At 34.9% G+C, this 12,759-nt stretch overlaps 2 protein-coding genes across 3 annotated transcripts; one reads left to right on the forward strand and one right to left on the reverse strand.

The window, feature by feature from the left end:
* The first annotated feature begins 3,752 nt into the window (after positions 1–3,752).
* Positions 3,753–4,897, forward strand: LOC103982521 (transcription factor RAX3-like). The gene is made up of 3 exons (XM_009399468.3): positions 3,753–3,896; positions 3,984–4,113; positions 4,202–4,897. Exons 1-3 carry the CDS (start codon positions 3,761–3,763, stop codon positions 4,632–4,634), a joined length of 699 nt encoding a protein of 232 aa, XP_009397743.2. The 5' UTR covers positions 3,753–3,760; the 3' UTR covers positions 4,635–4,897.
* Positions 4,898–7,092: 2,195 nt separating this feature from the next.
* LOC135634676 (heterogeneous nuclear ribonucleoprotein 1-like) lies at positions 7,093–12,444 on the reverse strand. Of its 2 annotated transcripts, none has more exons than XM_065145158.1 (4): positions 12,104–12,444; positions 10,719–11,550; positions 7,951–7,995; positions 7,093–7,385 (listed from the first exon to the last, which is right to left on the reverse strand). In XM_065145158.1, exons 1-2 carry the CDS (start codon positions 12,377–12,379, stop codon positions 10,729–10,731), a joined length of 1,098 nt encoding a protein of 365 aa, XP_065001230.1. In that variant the 5' UTR covers positions 12,380–12,444; the 3' UTR covers positions 7,093–7,385; positions 7,951–7,995; positions 10,719–10,728. The 2 variants fall into 2 exon arrangements, with proteins under 2 accessions (XP_065001230.1, XP_065001228.1); XM_065145156.1 differs by having other exon boundaries at positions 7,093–7,404.
* Between the last annotated feature and the right edge of the window lie 315 nt (positions 12,445–12,759).

Here is a 12,759-nt window from a genome sequence, read left to right on the forward strand (position 1 = left end):
TTTTATATATCTTCATTTTTAACATTTGTGGTAACATAATCAAGTTAAATGTTATATATGTTGGAGTATCAAGATGAAAATTCTATTTAAATCTTGGGATCTTTGAAACTTTAATAGAGAATTAACATGATCGAGATAAAGAAATCAAACTAATAGAAAGAATGACTTAAATGTATCGTTCATTTAATAAATTCTTCTCAAGAATGACGGTAGCTACAACTTTAAGACAAATTTTATCGATAGTTCAAAATGAACTTCAAGACTCATATTATAATAAAACTTTAAACTTTTCATCAAGAATTTAAAATTTTATTCATGAAAAATAATAAATCGGTGTAAGATTTTCTTTCTTGAATGGTTAAAATTATTGGTCAAATGAGATATTATGGTGAACATCTTCATGATCATATTATTATTAAAAAAAATTAAAAAGTTTAACTTCGAAATATAATCATGTTATTGTCATAATTGATGAATCAAAAGATTTATCTATTTTTTATTTGATAAATTAATGGGTTCCTTATAAACATACGAAGAAAAATTGAACATGTCATTTGAGAAGGTAAAGAAAAGTCATTTCAAGTTAAGGGTGAGTACAAAAAAAGACATGATAGAAGAGGATTTCATGATTAAAAAAATAAAAAAAAAGAAAACATTTTAATGGACTTGATGAACAAAGAAATCAAATTACGATGATAAAAGCAAATAAGTTATGTGAAAGAAAAATGAAGAAAGTAATAGTTTATGACTCATTCATAAACTAATGATATATCTCAAATAATATTTGATTTTTGAATAATAAATATTTTAATCATATGCTAGATATAAGATTAATATTTAGAGATCTTGATAAAACTCCTAGGGTTAAAAGTTAGACTTGAAGATAATAAACAAATCCAAGTAAAAGGAAAAGAGATAATTAAGGTGAAAATAAGTCAAGAGAAAGTAAAATATTATGATAATATTTTTTCTTAGTTTATTATATAGTTTACTGAGTGTTGTATAATTAATTAATAAATAATATTTAATTATATTTGATAATGATTCATGCACTCAAAACAAGATGTTTCATGTTTTAACTATTGCACAACTTGCTCCAACTCAAAATAATAAATCTAATTTATGACATTTAAGTTATGAATATCCTAACATTAAATATTTAAAATTATTATGTCAGAAAAAAATAATTTTTGGATTACCTAAGATTAATATGTTCAATGTATGTAAATGATATATTTATAACAAACAAAGTTTTTTTAAGAAACATCCACAATGAAGATTGAATAATTAAACTATTGTTATGATTTATGAATAATTATTTATCTCTAAATCAGTCATCTAACAAGCTCGGTCAAGGCTTCCTGAATTAAATGAACATCTTTCCTGATCGTGTATAATCGTTGGTTGGGCTTCTTATTCAGTCTTATATATCTTACTTCAATCCAAAATATTTTTTGTTTTTCGATTCCAAATACGATAAATTTTTTTTTAAGAAAATCAAGTGAGACAACTTTGACATCCCCGATGAATGATCAAAATTGACAATAAGATGATGATGATACTTCAATCTTTTTCATATTCTACGTGAAAGGATATTTGTCAATAGCAACTTTTCAGATAGCCACTCGTAAAAGATCAACTCCCTATCATATATATAAATAAATATATATATATATATATATATATACATATTTAGATATATATATATACACACACATATATATATATACATATATATATGTATATATATGTATCTATATACATATACATATATATATATATATATATATATATATATATATATACATATTTAGAGAGAGAGAGATATATATATATATATATATATATATATTCATATATATACATATATATAATCTTATTTTTATTTTATCTAAAAACTTAAGTATATATTATATATGATATCGTCTAATTTATATTATTTAGATTCTCCAACCACTTATTCTTATCCGGAAACTGTTTAATTCGTGAGGTTAAGATCTATTTTAACCATCTTGATTTTGCTCATGAATCATTTAAGTCATTATAGTTTACTCGTATCTAAAATAATTTATATATTTTTAAAAATATATTATATAAGTCCCTTCCGTCAAGTCTAAGTGAATAGGCATTAGAATATACTTATGTGGTACGTCGACTCATAATAAATAATTAATATAATGATATATATAATTTAAATTTTAAAAAAAAGTTAAGGTTCATTTTAACCCCTATGTTTACTTATATATAAAATAACCCATATATTTTTAAAAATGTAACATAAAAGCCCCTCTCACTTAGTCTGAATTCACAGACGTTTGAGTTTGCTTACGTGACATGCTGACTTATAATAAATTATTAATATAATGATACATGTAATTTAAGTTTAAAAAATAGTTAAGATCCATCTTGTCGAGGAATAGAAAGCGACGGAGGTCGTTGCGGTGGATGAAGGTGAAGAGGCAAAGGTTTAGAGGCTAGAGGTGGAAGTGAGAGAGAGTTGCACCACCACGTCGTAGGCATAAGAAAGGACAAAGTGGGAGGCAGTGGGAATGAAGATGCCCAGGAGGAGGAATAGGGATTAGAAGACTACTACGAGTCTAGCATCGGAGTGGTTGACGTACATGCACATGAGATAGAACTGGAAACTCTTGAGCTCGTTGTCAACGCAGGAGAGACTATGTGCGTATGACTCATTACTAGGTAATAGCTGCTCGGTGTTGCTGTTGGTAGTCATTTCCACGATGACGCCTCCTCTCGCCATTGATGGTGGTTTCATTTAAAAAAAAAACTTAAATTACATATGTTATTATATTAATAATTTATTATATGTCAACCTGTCACGTAAACAGACTATAACTTTTGTTAACTTAGACTTAATGAGAGAAACTTATATGTTATATTTTTAAAAATATAGGGATTATTTTAGACACGAATAGACCATATAAGCTTGAGTGATCCATAGTCAAAATCACTTAGACTAAAATGGATCTTAATTTTTTTTAAACTTAAGTTATTTATGTTATTATATTAATAATTTATTATGAGTTAGCTAAGTATATTTTAACATATGTCAATTCAAACTTGTCGAGAGAAGATTATATGTTACGTTTTTAAAAATATAATAATTATTTTAGATATAAATAAATCATAAAAGTTGCTTAAATTATCTATAACCTAAATCACATGTTCTAAATGAACCTCAACCCTAAAGTCTCCGAGACAAAAAATACTCAGAGACATGGACGGCTGCTTGGGTTGGCGACATGCACGACGTCCATCACATCATAATATGCAAGGAAGCTTCACTGAATGGCCAACCTAACAATGAGGTCTTCGGCCATTTCTATGAGCTGTACATCACCTCTCACCTTCTTCTTATGCAAACCAATCAATCGACGAAAAAAGAATCAATGAATCTGACAATCCCGTGTGGAACAAACATTCTCTCTTTCAGACATGCTATTTTGGTGAGAAGTAAGACCAGCTTGTTGTTTTCTTGTCAACTTCAGCACATGTTGATCATGTTCATGCATCGTCACTGTTTGATTCATGCACATAATTCTACTCAAATCAAGATGCCATTCTGAGACTTGATCCACACTACAGGTCCACGATGCTGAGCCTAATCCTTGTTATCTGTTTTGAGAACCTGCCAATGAAGTTTCAGAGCTCTGATGAATATATACTTGTGTCGATGGATAAGCTCTCATGTCGTATATATGCTGCCGGCGTCTCCTCACCAAGAGCTTGAAAAGACACCATGGGAAGAGCTCCCTGCTGCGACAAAGCCACCGTGAAGAAGGGACCATGGTCGCCCGACGAGGACGCCAAGCTCAAGTCCTACATCGAGCATCACGGCACCGGCGGCAACTGGATCGCGCTCCCGCACAAGATCGGTGAGTTACTCGCGTCTGCTTGTTTACTGGCTCGATCTCTCTTGTCATGCGAGTCAATGTGTTCGCTCTGTTTGCTGCATCGAGTAGGGCTTAAGCGCTGCGGGAAGAGCTGCCGCCTCCGGTGGCTGAACTACCTTCGGCCTAACCTCAAGCGCGGAGGGTTCTCCGAAGAAGAAGACGACATCATATGCAGGTTGTTCGTCAGCATCGGAAGCAGGTGAGTGCCGCTGACTCCGTCGTCCATCCGTCGAACAGCAGAAATGCCTGGTTGCTCCGCTGACTCTTTCTTCTCCGGTGGTCGATAGGTGGTCTGCGATCGCTTCACAGTTGCCGGGGAGGACCGATAACGACGTCAAGAACTACTGGAATACAAGGCTGAAGAAGAAGCTCTTGGGCAAGCACGCGAAGGGAGCAGAAACTAAGGGAGATGACAATGGCGGGATCACTGGCTCGCCTCAGCAACCTGCTCCAATCGATCACGTACGCCATGAGCTTGATGGGAGATTCTACATTGACGCAGCAAACCGTGGAAGTTCCTCTGTGATGCCGTCAACAGTTCCCTGCTTGGTTTCACCTAGGTTGCAGGAAGACTCAGGTGTTCAAGCTTTGCAATGCTTGAATGACCTCACGACCGAGCTGGACGAGATACTTCGATTCAACAGCTTGATGTACTCGAGAATGATGGAAGGCTGTGAAGGGATGCAACAGCTTCTATCTGATGCACATGACTTGGTGTAGATCTGCAGCATTTGATGGAGGAATTGTCATTAGGTTTCCTCAAGAAAAGTCTCCTGATCATCTCATCTGTGCTTACTGCGTTTGCTTTTGGCTTCTTCTTCTTCTTCCATAACTGAGCAACTGTTTTGGACTGGTGTGATGTGGTTGGATTGTTCAGTTAGTCTTCTGATTGCTGCTGCTACTCCCTACAGCTCTTTGGCTAATGAGCTAAATTCCTTTAACTCACACTTGCTGTCAAAAACAAGCTTTTTGTTGTTAAAATCTAGTACAGATTTGTTGCTTAAAAAGGATCTTTCTTTTGTGTCAGAGATTTGATGAAACAATTGGATTTTGCCTGTTCTTGATAGGGGCACATCACATGAAGGATGCAGTCCAAAAACATTGATCTTTGACACTTGTAAATGTCATAAAGAAACTAAATTTGGCTATTTAGTAAAAGCCACTATAAGCTGCTGAATCTTATGACATTTGTGAATGTGATTAAGCAGCTGTATATGACCACAAGGAAGTGACCCCAAACAGGTTGATCAGCATGCATCTGCAAGCACTGAAATTTTTGGTGAGATATGCTACTTGTTTGACCAATAAAATTTTTTAGGTTATAAGAAATCTAATGATTTCAGTCAGATTAGGCCTCTCTATAAAGGGATTCACAAGAGGATCAGTTACCAATTATTAGTATGTGGAGTAGATATGTAGACTTGTGTGTCCACCAATAAGAAATAGTATAGATCTGCCACAAACTGCATTATTTTGCTTCAAATTAACTTGCTAGATTAAAAAATAGTTTCTAGTTTAGAAATACAATTAGCAATAGGTTGATCAAAGTTGCAAGACGAGAAATATATATTTTTTTATTTCTACCTTCAGTTACAAATATATTTAGTTGTCTCAATATATGAAAAATAGAATTAGCAATAGGTTGATCAAAGCTTCAAGGTAGGAAATATTTTTTTTCATGGGTTAATTTCACATATTTGGATCGTTGTCTCTGTATTTAAAAATAAAATTAGCAATAGATTGATCAAAGTTTTAAGGTGGAAAATATATTTTTTTCTATTTCTACCTTCAATAATCGATTGATTACAAATAATTTTATGTATTTGGATCATATCAGCATCATTATTTTTATATTTAAAAAAATTTATATTGAGATTCTTGTAATTCTAAAAATAAAATAAATAATCTCATTTGTTCTAATGCTATCAACTGTATTAATAGATAACACAACATGTGACACTACGTGTTGAATCCACGTCAAAATTCTAAGAAAAAGATAATTTTAATATTTCTTTAGAGTTTATCAGTTAAAAGATAATTTCAATATCTCATGTGTTGAAAATAGAAGAGATATTAAAATTATATTTTTACCTATCACTTTTGCATCGATCCAACACGTGGTATGTATTTTTTTGTCAATGCAACTAACGACGTTAAAATAAATATAATTATTTGTTTTACTTTTAAAACTATATAAATTTTAATATAAATTTTTAAGTATAAAAATTATAAAACTAGTAGGATCAAAATATAAAGAATAATATGGAATTGAACTTTAAAGTGAATGGCCGACCATTGTGTTATCATTGTCAACCCACCTACTTTGCTTTTAGGGATTCTTCAAATAATGATAAATTATTGCTGCTAAGTCATCAGAGCATGTTTTTCATTACTCCCAAATGAACATTAAGTGTTTGTCTTTTCTCTCTTTTCTGCTCAATGAAAAAGGAGTTTTATAAGCAGTGGAAAAGCTTGTCCCTTGTTTATCTCTTTCTTCTTCAATACATGCTTCACGAGAGGAGTAATAATTACTGGCTTGAAGAAAAAAAAAAGTAGCTTAATTGGCAGAAGGTTGAGATCAAAGTAAGACTTTCTTTCTTTATAATCCAATAGCACATTGTTTGTGCTCTCAAGAAAGCTTCTGAGGTGAAGAGAATGATTGAATTGCCAAGGGGCTGATCCATGCTATTCAGGGCTATAGCCTCATGAAACAGACCCTAATACTTTCTTTGCCAAGTCAAAAACCACTTTCTGAGAGAGAGAGAGAGAGAGAGAGAGAGAGAGAGAGAGAGAGAGGCATGGTAGAATTGAAGAGGCAGTCATACTCCCATAATTAAGAGTTGGAAGAAAAGATAGAACAAATATTTGGTATCAACAAGAACAGCTTCAGATATTTGATCTAACAACTTTTAAGAGTCTTTCTGTTTCATGAAACCACCAAATTGTTTCTAGCATCACATTGAAAAAATAATCTTGGTTCCAAATATTAGCATTTCACCTAAAGCCTGTTTGCAGATGCAGCACAAGACTTATTTGGTTTGCTTCATTATCATTGATGCATGCATTTGTAGAGGCATATTGATAACTGTATGAAACAAGAAAATGATGTTCCTGACCTGCAGTGTGGAAGCACCCCAAAGCAACCAACAAGTAGCATGCATCACTGATATAAACCACATTTTTATGATCGATCCAACTAATAATTGAGACAGCAATTTAAGAATTAAAAAGATCAAATATGTGATTGTACATGTCCAATGTCTGAGCAATTTTTTTCAGCGACATCAGGTATAGCAAAAAAAATCTGTAGCGATTTTGTTCATTTCAATGGCTATGCTTACAATTGAGAACAGGCTCCAAGATGATTGGCAGCAGCAGGTGAGAAGACTTGTTGCATCAGATGTCCAGCGCCAAGGCTTCAAGATGATTCGCAGCTCTTGTGAATCCAATGTCCAGCAATATGGTAGCATCCTATCCAAGTTCGGATTGTCTACATCAATGCCAATTCAAGATAAAACAACAAAATTCAGAACTTTGATTGACTACCAAGCTCTAATTTGTTCGAGTATATGACATTGAGAAAATGAAAAACCAAAAAGGAAAAAGGAAACTTTAGTCAAGAACTAAAAGAAACTAAAGATTTCACAGTTTTTCTCGACCCCTTTTGTCATGATGGAGCATGATGCTGACTTGTCAAGTGAAACTTGGTTATCTTTCAGAGCAGTCTCATAGATCCTAGTGCTTCAGATAGAGAAGCTGATTGAACAACAATAATTGGAGATCACAGGCAGCACAGTATTGCAGCCTTGATAGATTCAAAAGATTTAACATCTCAGTTTTATTAAAAATTAAAGAATAGTCTGGAATGACACATCTACTAATATTCTTAGCATTGTTTTAACAAGAAAAAATGATCAGTTATGAGTAAAATTTCTGCGGTAAAAAACTTACAATGACCAATCAGCGAATGAAATTAAAGTGATAGGTGAATACAGAATCAATAGAAGCAACGAAAGCCCTTCAAGAGAAACCATACCGGCATGAAGCTGCTGCCGGGAATCCAGTGTTGACCCAAAGTCGCCTGACCAATAATGACCGACATAATTGATTAATACAAAAATGAAATGAAAATGATGGCTATAGACAGAATTAAATGGGAGCAAAGAGAATCCTTACCAGCATGGAGTCTACAAATTCAGACGATGTATATCTGAATAGTGAAGCATAGAAGTAAAATATAAAAGAAATATTTATATTCTCCGGTAAAAGAACACTTGGGAATGGAAATTCATGACAGAACCTGGATGTATCTTGGAAGAAACAGGCTAAAGTAGATCAGAGAAAATATAAAAGACAATAAGCTAGATGCCTTATTTGTTCTCATAACATTTTGATCATAGACACGTCCCACTAAAAGGCAATAAGCATGTGCTAAACCAGTACAGATTGCAAAATCTAGTGTTCCAAATAACTAATTACAAATGATTCCAGAATATAGTAGGTTCCAAACTACTTCTATCAATTTTTCTCTTATCTAGTGCTGCTTTCAACACTGCCCAAGTTTGGTTGTTTACAATGCCAACTGACATCTAAACTGCAATACACATTACACTTCTCCATATGTTAGTGTATACAAATGATGAGACAACAATCATAAAAAAGCATATGGGCTAAGGAAGTGGAGAATCTACAAAGCCATTCCCGTATCATTTTATGCTCAATTTTTAACTATATTGTTGGTATTATTGCTAGCATCAACAAAATTTAGGAAGGTCTACAGGCAGCTGAAGCATGATAAAGGCTTAGCCCATAGAGATCCATTGCAAGCCCAATCAAGGCAAAGGATGAATGAATAAGTATGAGACAAGCTCCGGCATGTTTAAGTTCAGTCAACTTTATAAATTATGTAATTGATAATAATTAGGAATGAGCTGGCATCAACTACCATATGAAAGGATGTAGAGATTGCAAGAGGTTAAAAGAAAAGAAAACCAGCTGCTACAAGTAAAGATTCTTCGTAGGAAAGAAAGTACAGGACTGAGGCTTGGATATCTAAAAGAAGGGTGCTGCACAATGCAGAAGACAGATTTATGCAGGTTTTGTAGGAAAATCAACTATCAGATTGATAGGCCCTTTCCTCTTTTCTCATCCATTGTCTCTTCAACTTTCTTCTTTCTTCTTTCTTATACTCTTATCTTTCACCAATCTTTTCGAAATCCTTGGTTTCCTCGGATCAAGCAATTATATACCATACCCAACAATGCCATTTTCTGATGGAAATCAAATTGAACTACATTAAGAAATGTTCCCATCTGATAAAACACTCTTTGACACTGTCCGGTGGCTTCTCCAAGGACCATTAAGTAACATAACTTTCTAATCTTATTCTCCATTTTTTGTATTCCAACTTGCCCGAAGGCATTAATATCATATCAAAATATTTCCTGAAGTCAGGTTCTTCAAGCTGGAAGTACTGACTGGGAAAGCAAAGATCATTAAGTTGGATCTTCTCTTCAGCCCAGACTTTTCTAAAATTGTAATGTTATTTTCCAACCTAGACTGGATATATTTTGGCCCAAAGAGAACATGAAAACCATGGCACCAGGTTCACAAAGTGCTTATAGCTAGAGACTAAATGGTAAGCCATCAGTGAAATTTAGAAATAATCCTAGAGCATAGGTACTTTGATTCTTGAGGGACACATTTATTGGATAAGTTCATCGTCGAAATACACTGACTAACAACAATTATGTGCAAACATAGTTATGTACGATTGCATTAATGAAGAACAAAATACCAATGAAGATAAGACATCAGGGGATTCTTATGCTACATGCAAATAAAGAACACATAGCAAGGTCTCTAAGGAGACATACTAGTGGTTAGTGCATTGTGTTTGCAGTCAAAAGGTCTCAGGGGTTTAAGTCCCATTGTTTGCATCTAGTGTGCAACACTCTGTAATGCTTATATAGCTAAAGGCAAGAACATATAGTAAGGCATATAATAGAATGCCAAACTCATGGAAGGGAGAACTCAAGAAAGGGAAATATAAAGCAATGATTCTGATGACAGTTCTCTGCGCTAAAAACCTTTCATCAAGTTACCTATGCATTTAGGATTCATTAGCAACCAAAATCATGACTACTTCATCTCAGGTTTCTGATAGATTAGGTGCTCCCAAAACAATCACTCCAGATCTTTATACTACCAACAAACGAAGTAATATGAAGGCAACATAACAGCAAAAATTTCTAAAGGGAAGAATAAGAGGCAAAGGAACAGAACAAAAAAAAGGTGGGCAGAACTCAAAACTTATATTATTTTATAGAAACATATAAAATATCTTTCTAATATGGTGTTAAGTATCAGGTTTAAAGCATTAATATAGTCTCATCACTCTGAACCACTTTATGAGGGATATGTCCTCTCAAAGCACACATTAGCAAAGGCCATATACTCTGAACTAAAGAAGTTATCAACAAGCAGCCATTTGTTATCACACCCCAGTATGAAGTTCAAAATCTGGGTTGCAAGAAAGGAAACTATTTAAAGAAACAGGCAAACAACATCATCCTCTTACAATAAGAAATGAAAACCACAGTAGGTTTAGTCCCATTTCCAGAATGCAGTTGTGCAAATATGTGATTCTTCCTAATCAGAGTATAAAAGCAATACTATCTGCCAATAAGACTGTGGAATCAGAAGACGAACAATCATCATGTATAACTAAAGCAATAATAATAATAATAATAATAATAATATACAGACAAGAAATAAAAAGTTCAAATAAAAAGGAATTTATACCAATCAAAATTCATTGTGCATCACAATTCACATCTTCTGCTTCTACCTGTGAATCTGTCACACTCTTAACTGTCGTTTGCACACCAAGACCGTCTTTGTTCTCATTACCATCATCAAATCCATGACCTCGATCATAACTTCTGTAGTCTCTACTGAAATAGGGAGGATATGTATGGAAATCTACCATTCTTTTTGAAATATTCCATGTGTTCCTAGGACTATGAAGAAGGCACCCATGTCCAATCCCATAACCACCGTTATTATATCCTCCTCCATATAGTCCACCATAAAGATAAGGAGAAAAAGGTGTTGTTACATAATTAGGATATCCATAATATGGATGCATATAACCTTGATAGGTGCCATAAACAGGCCATCTTCCACATTGTCCACCAAAAGCACTTACATTGTAATAATTCTCACTATTTCTATTATTTGTACAATCACTGTAATCCTTGGGGACTGCAATCTTAACCTCTACAAGTTTCCCATTCAACTTATGGTGTCTATTCTTTAGTACCGTCGCCACAGGCTCCTCTGAAGAAAATGTGATGAAGCCAAAACCTCTTGGACGTTGAGTGGCACTATCATACATGACAACTGTATCAACGACAGAACCAAACTTCTCAAAATAACTCTTAAGCTCCTGGTGTGTGACATCGCCTGCTAAACCTCCTATGAAAATCTTTTTTGAATTTATGTGGCTGCCATTTTGGTTGTTACTATTACCAGTGATCCTACTTGAACCACTGGATCCTCCATCCTGATGTGCATTCCAGGATTGTTGGTTTTGGCGTTGCTCACCTCTCGGTATGGCTCTTTTCACTTCAACCTGAGAAATATCACAGAAAATACTACAAATTAACAACTGAAACCCACAGGAACCGAGGGGCCACCAACAAGAAAAAATAAAAATTATTACTCCTAATATTACTTTTCCCAGAAGAAAAAACAAATGAACAGGCCAAATTGTTAATTGTTGAGATGAAGGGAGGATATAGAAACAGAACAAATATGTGAAAACACTTTGGTTAAATAGAAAACAGTGAACACTTTACTTTGATGGAATCAGTAACAAAGAAACAAGACGAGCTTTCTCCCTCTCTCTCTCTCTCTTCTCTTCGAAGAGCAAAAGGTACAACAGACATGAGAAGGAACAAACGTCGATTAACCTGCTAAATATAAAACCTAAGGATCATTTTTTAAGACCTGGGACAAAATATAGAAAGCATAGTAAACTTCCCCCAATTCAAATCTCACAGTAAAAATGTAAAAAAGGAATGAAACAGGCACACGTTGAAGTAAATTTTAGTTCTTTTCGTGTCCACTTCTTGAAGTACTATGCAAAGTAAAGAACTGAGAAAAGAAAACGATGTAGCACTAACTGTTCTTCCATGAATGACATGCTTCGCTTCCTTGAGCGCGCGCTCGGGGCCCTCCAAATTCGCGAACTGCACGAAGCCGAAGCCTCTCCCGCTCCCGGTGACCCGGTTCCTCAACACCACCACCTCCTTCACCTCGCCGTACCTCTCGAAGTGCTCCGCCAGCGTCTCCTCCCTCGTGTCCGACGAGACGCCACCGACAAACAGCCTCCCCCCGTCCCATGCCGACGCCGCCAAGGACGTCCCAGAGGTTAGTGTCGACGACGACAGCGACTCCATCTCCTCTCCTCTCCTCTCCTCCGCCTGTGCTAGCTCGCTTGCTCTCTGTTGTTTTTAGGGTTCTTTGGAACCGTAACGAGGAGGTTTGAATTAAGCGACGGATATATTATCTTGTTGAAAAGGGTACACTAACGTGAAACGGACGGTGGATGGATTATAAGTACTCATCTTGGGAGATCTGGACCGTTCATATCCCTTAATAGGGTTTGTATCCCGTATTCTTCCGTCTCTATGACATAAATACTAGACGTATTTACCTATCGATCCTTTCCAAGTCTCAAAATAACTTTCTTACCCTTACATTTTTCCCGTTATAACGATAACGGCTGTTAGTGTGGGCCCCGACAAGACCCGTTATGTTGCTGGGTCGGGCTAACACA

The sequence above is a fragment of the Musa acuminata genome, chromosome BXJ3-4 (assembly GCF_036884655.1).
Source record: "Musa acuminata AAA Group cultivar baxijiao chromosome BXJ3-4, Cavendish_Baxijiao_AAA, whole genome shotgun sequence".
NCBI classification, from domain to species: domain Eukaryota; kingdom Viridiplantae; phylum Streptophyta; class Magnoliopsida; order Zingiberales; family Musaceae; genus Musa; species Musa acuminata.

Coding starts and splice junctions, on each gene's coding strand:
- LOC103982521 (XM_009399468.3), top strand. CDS start 3,761: ATGGGAAGAGCTCCCTGCTGCGACAAAGCCACCGTGAAGAAGGGACCA. Junction 3,897..3,983: donor CGCGCTCCCGCACAAGATCG/GTGAGTTACTCG, acceptor TGCATCGAGTAG/GGCTTAAGCGCTGCGGGAAG. Junction 4,114..4,201: donor TTCGTCAGCATCGGAAGCAG/GTGAGTGCCGCT, acceptor GGTGGTCGATAG/GTGGTCTGCGATCGCTTCAC.
- LOC135634676 (XM_065145158.1), bottom strand. CDS start 12,379: ATGGAGTCGCTGTCGTCGTCGACACTAACCTCTGGGACGTCCTTGGCG. Junction 11,551..12,103: donor ATGTCATTCATGGAAGAACA/GTTAGTGCTACA, acceptor GATATTTCTCAG/GTTGAAGTGAAAAGAGCCAT.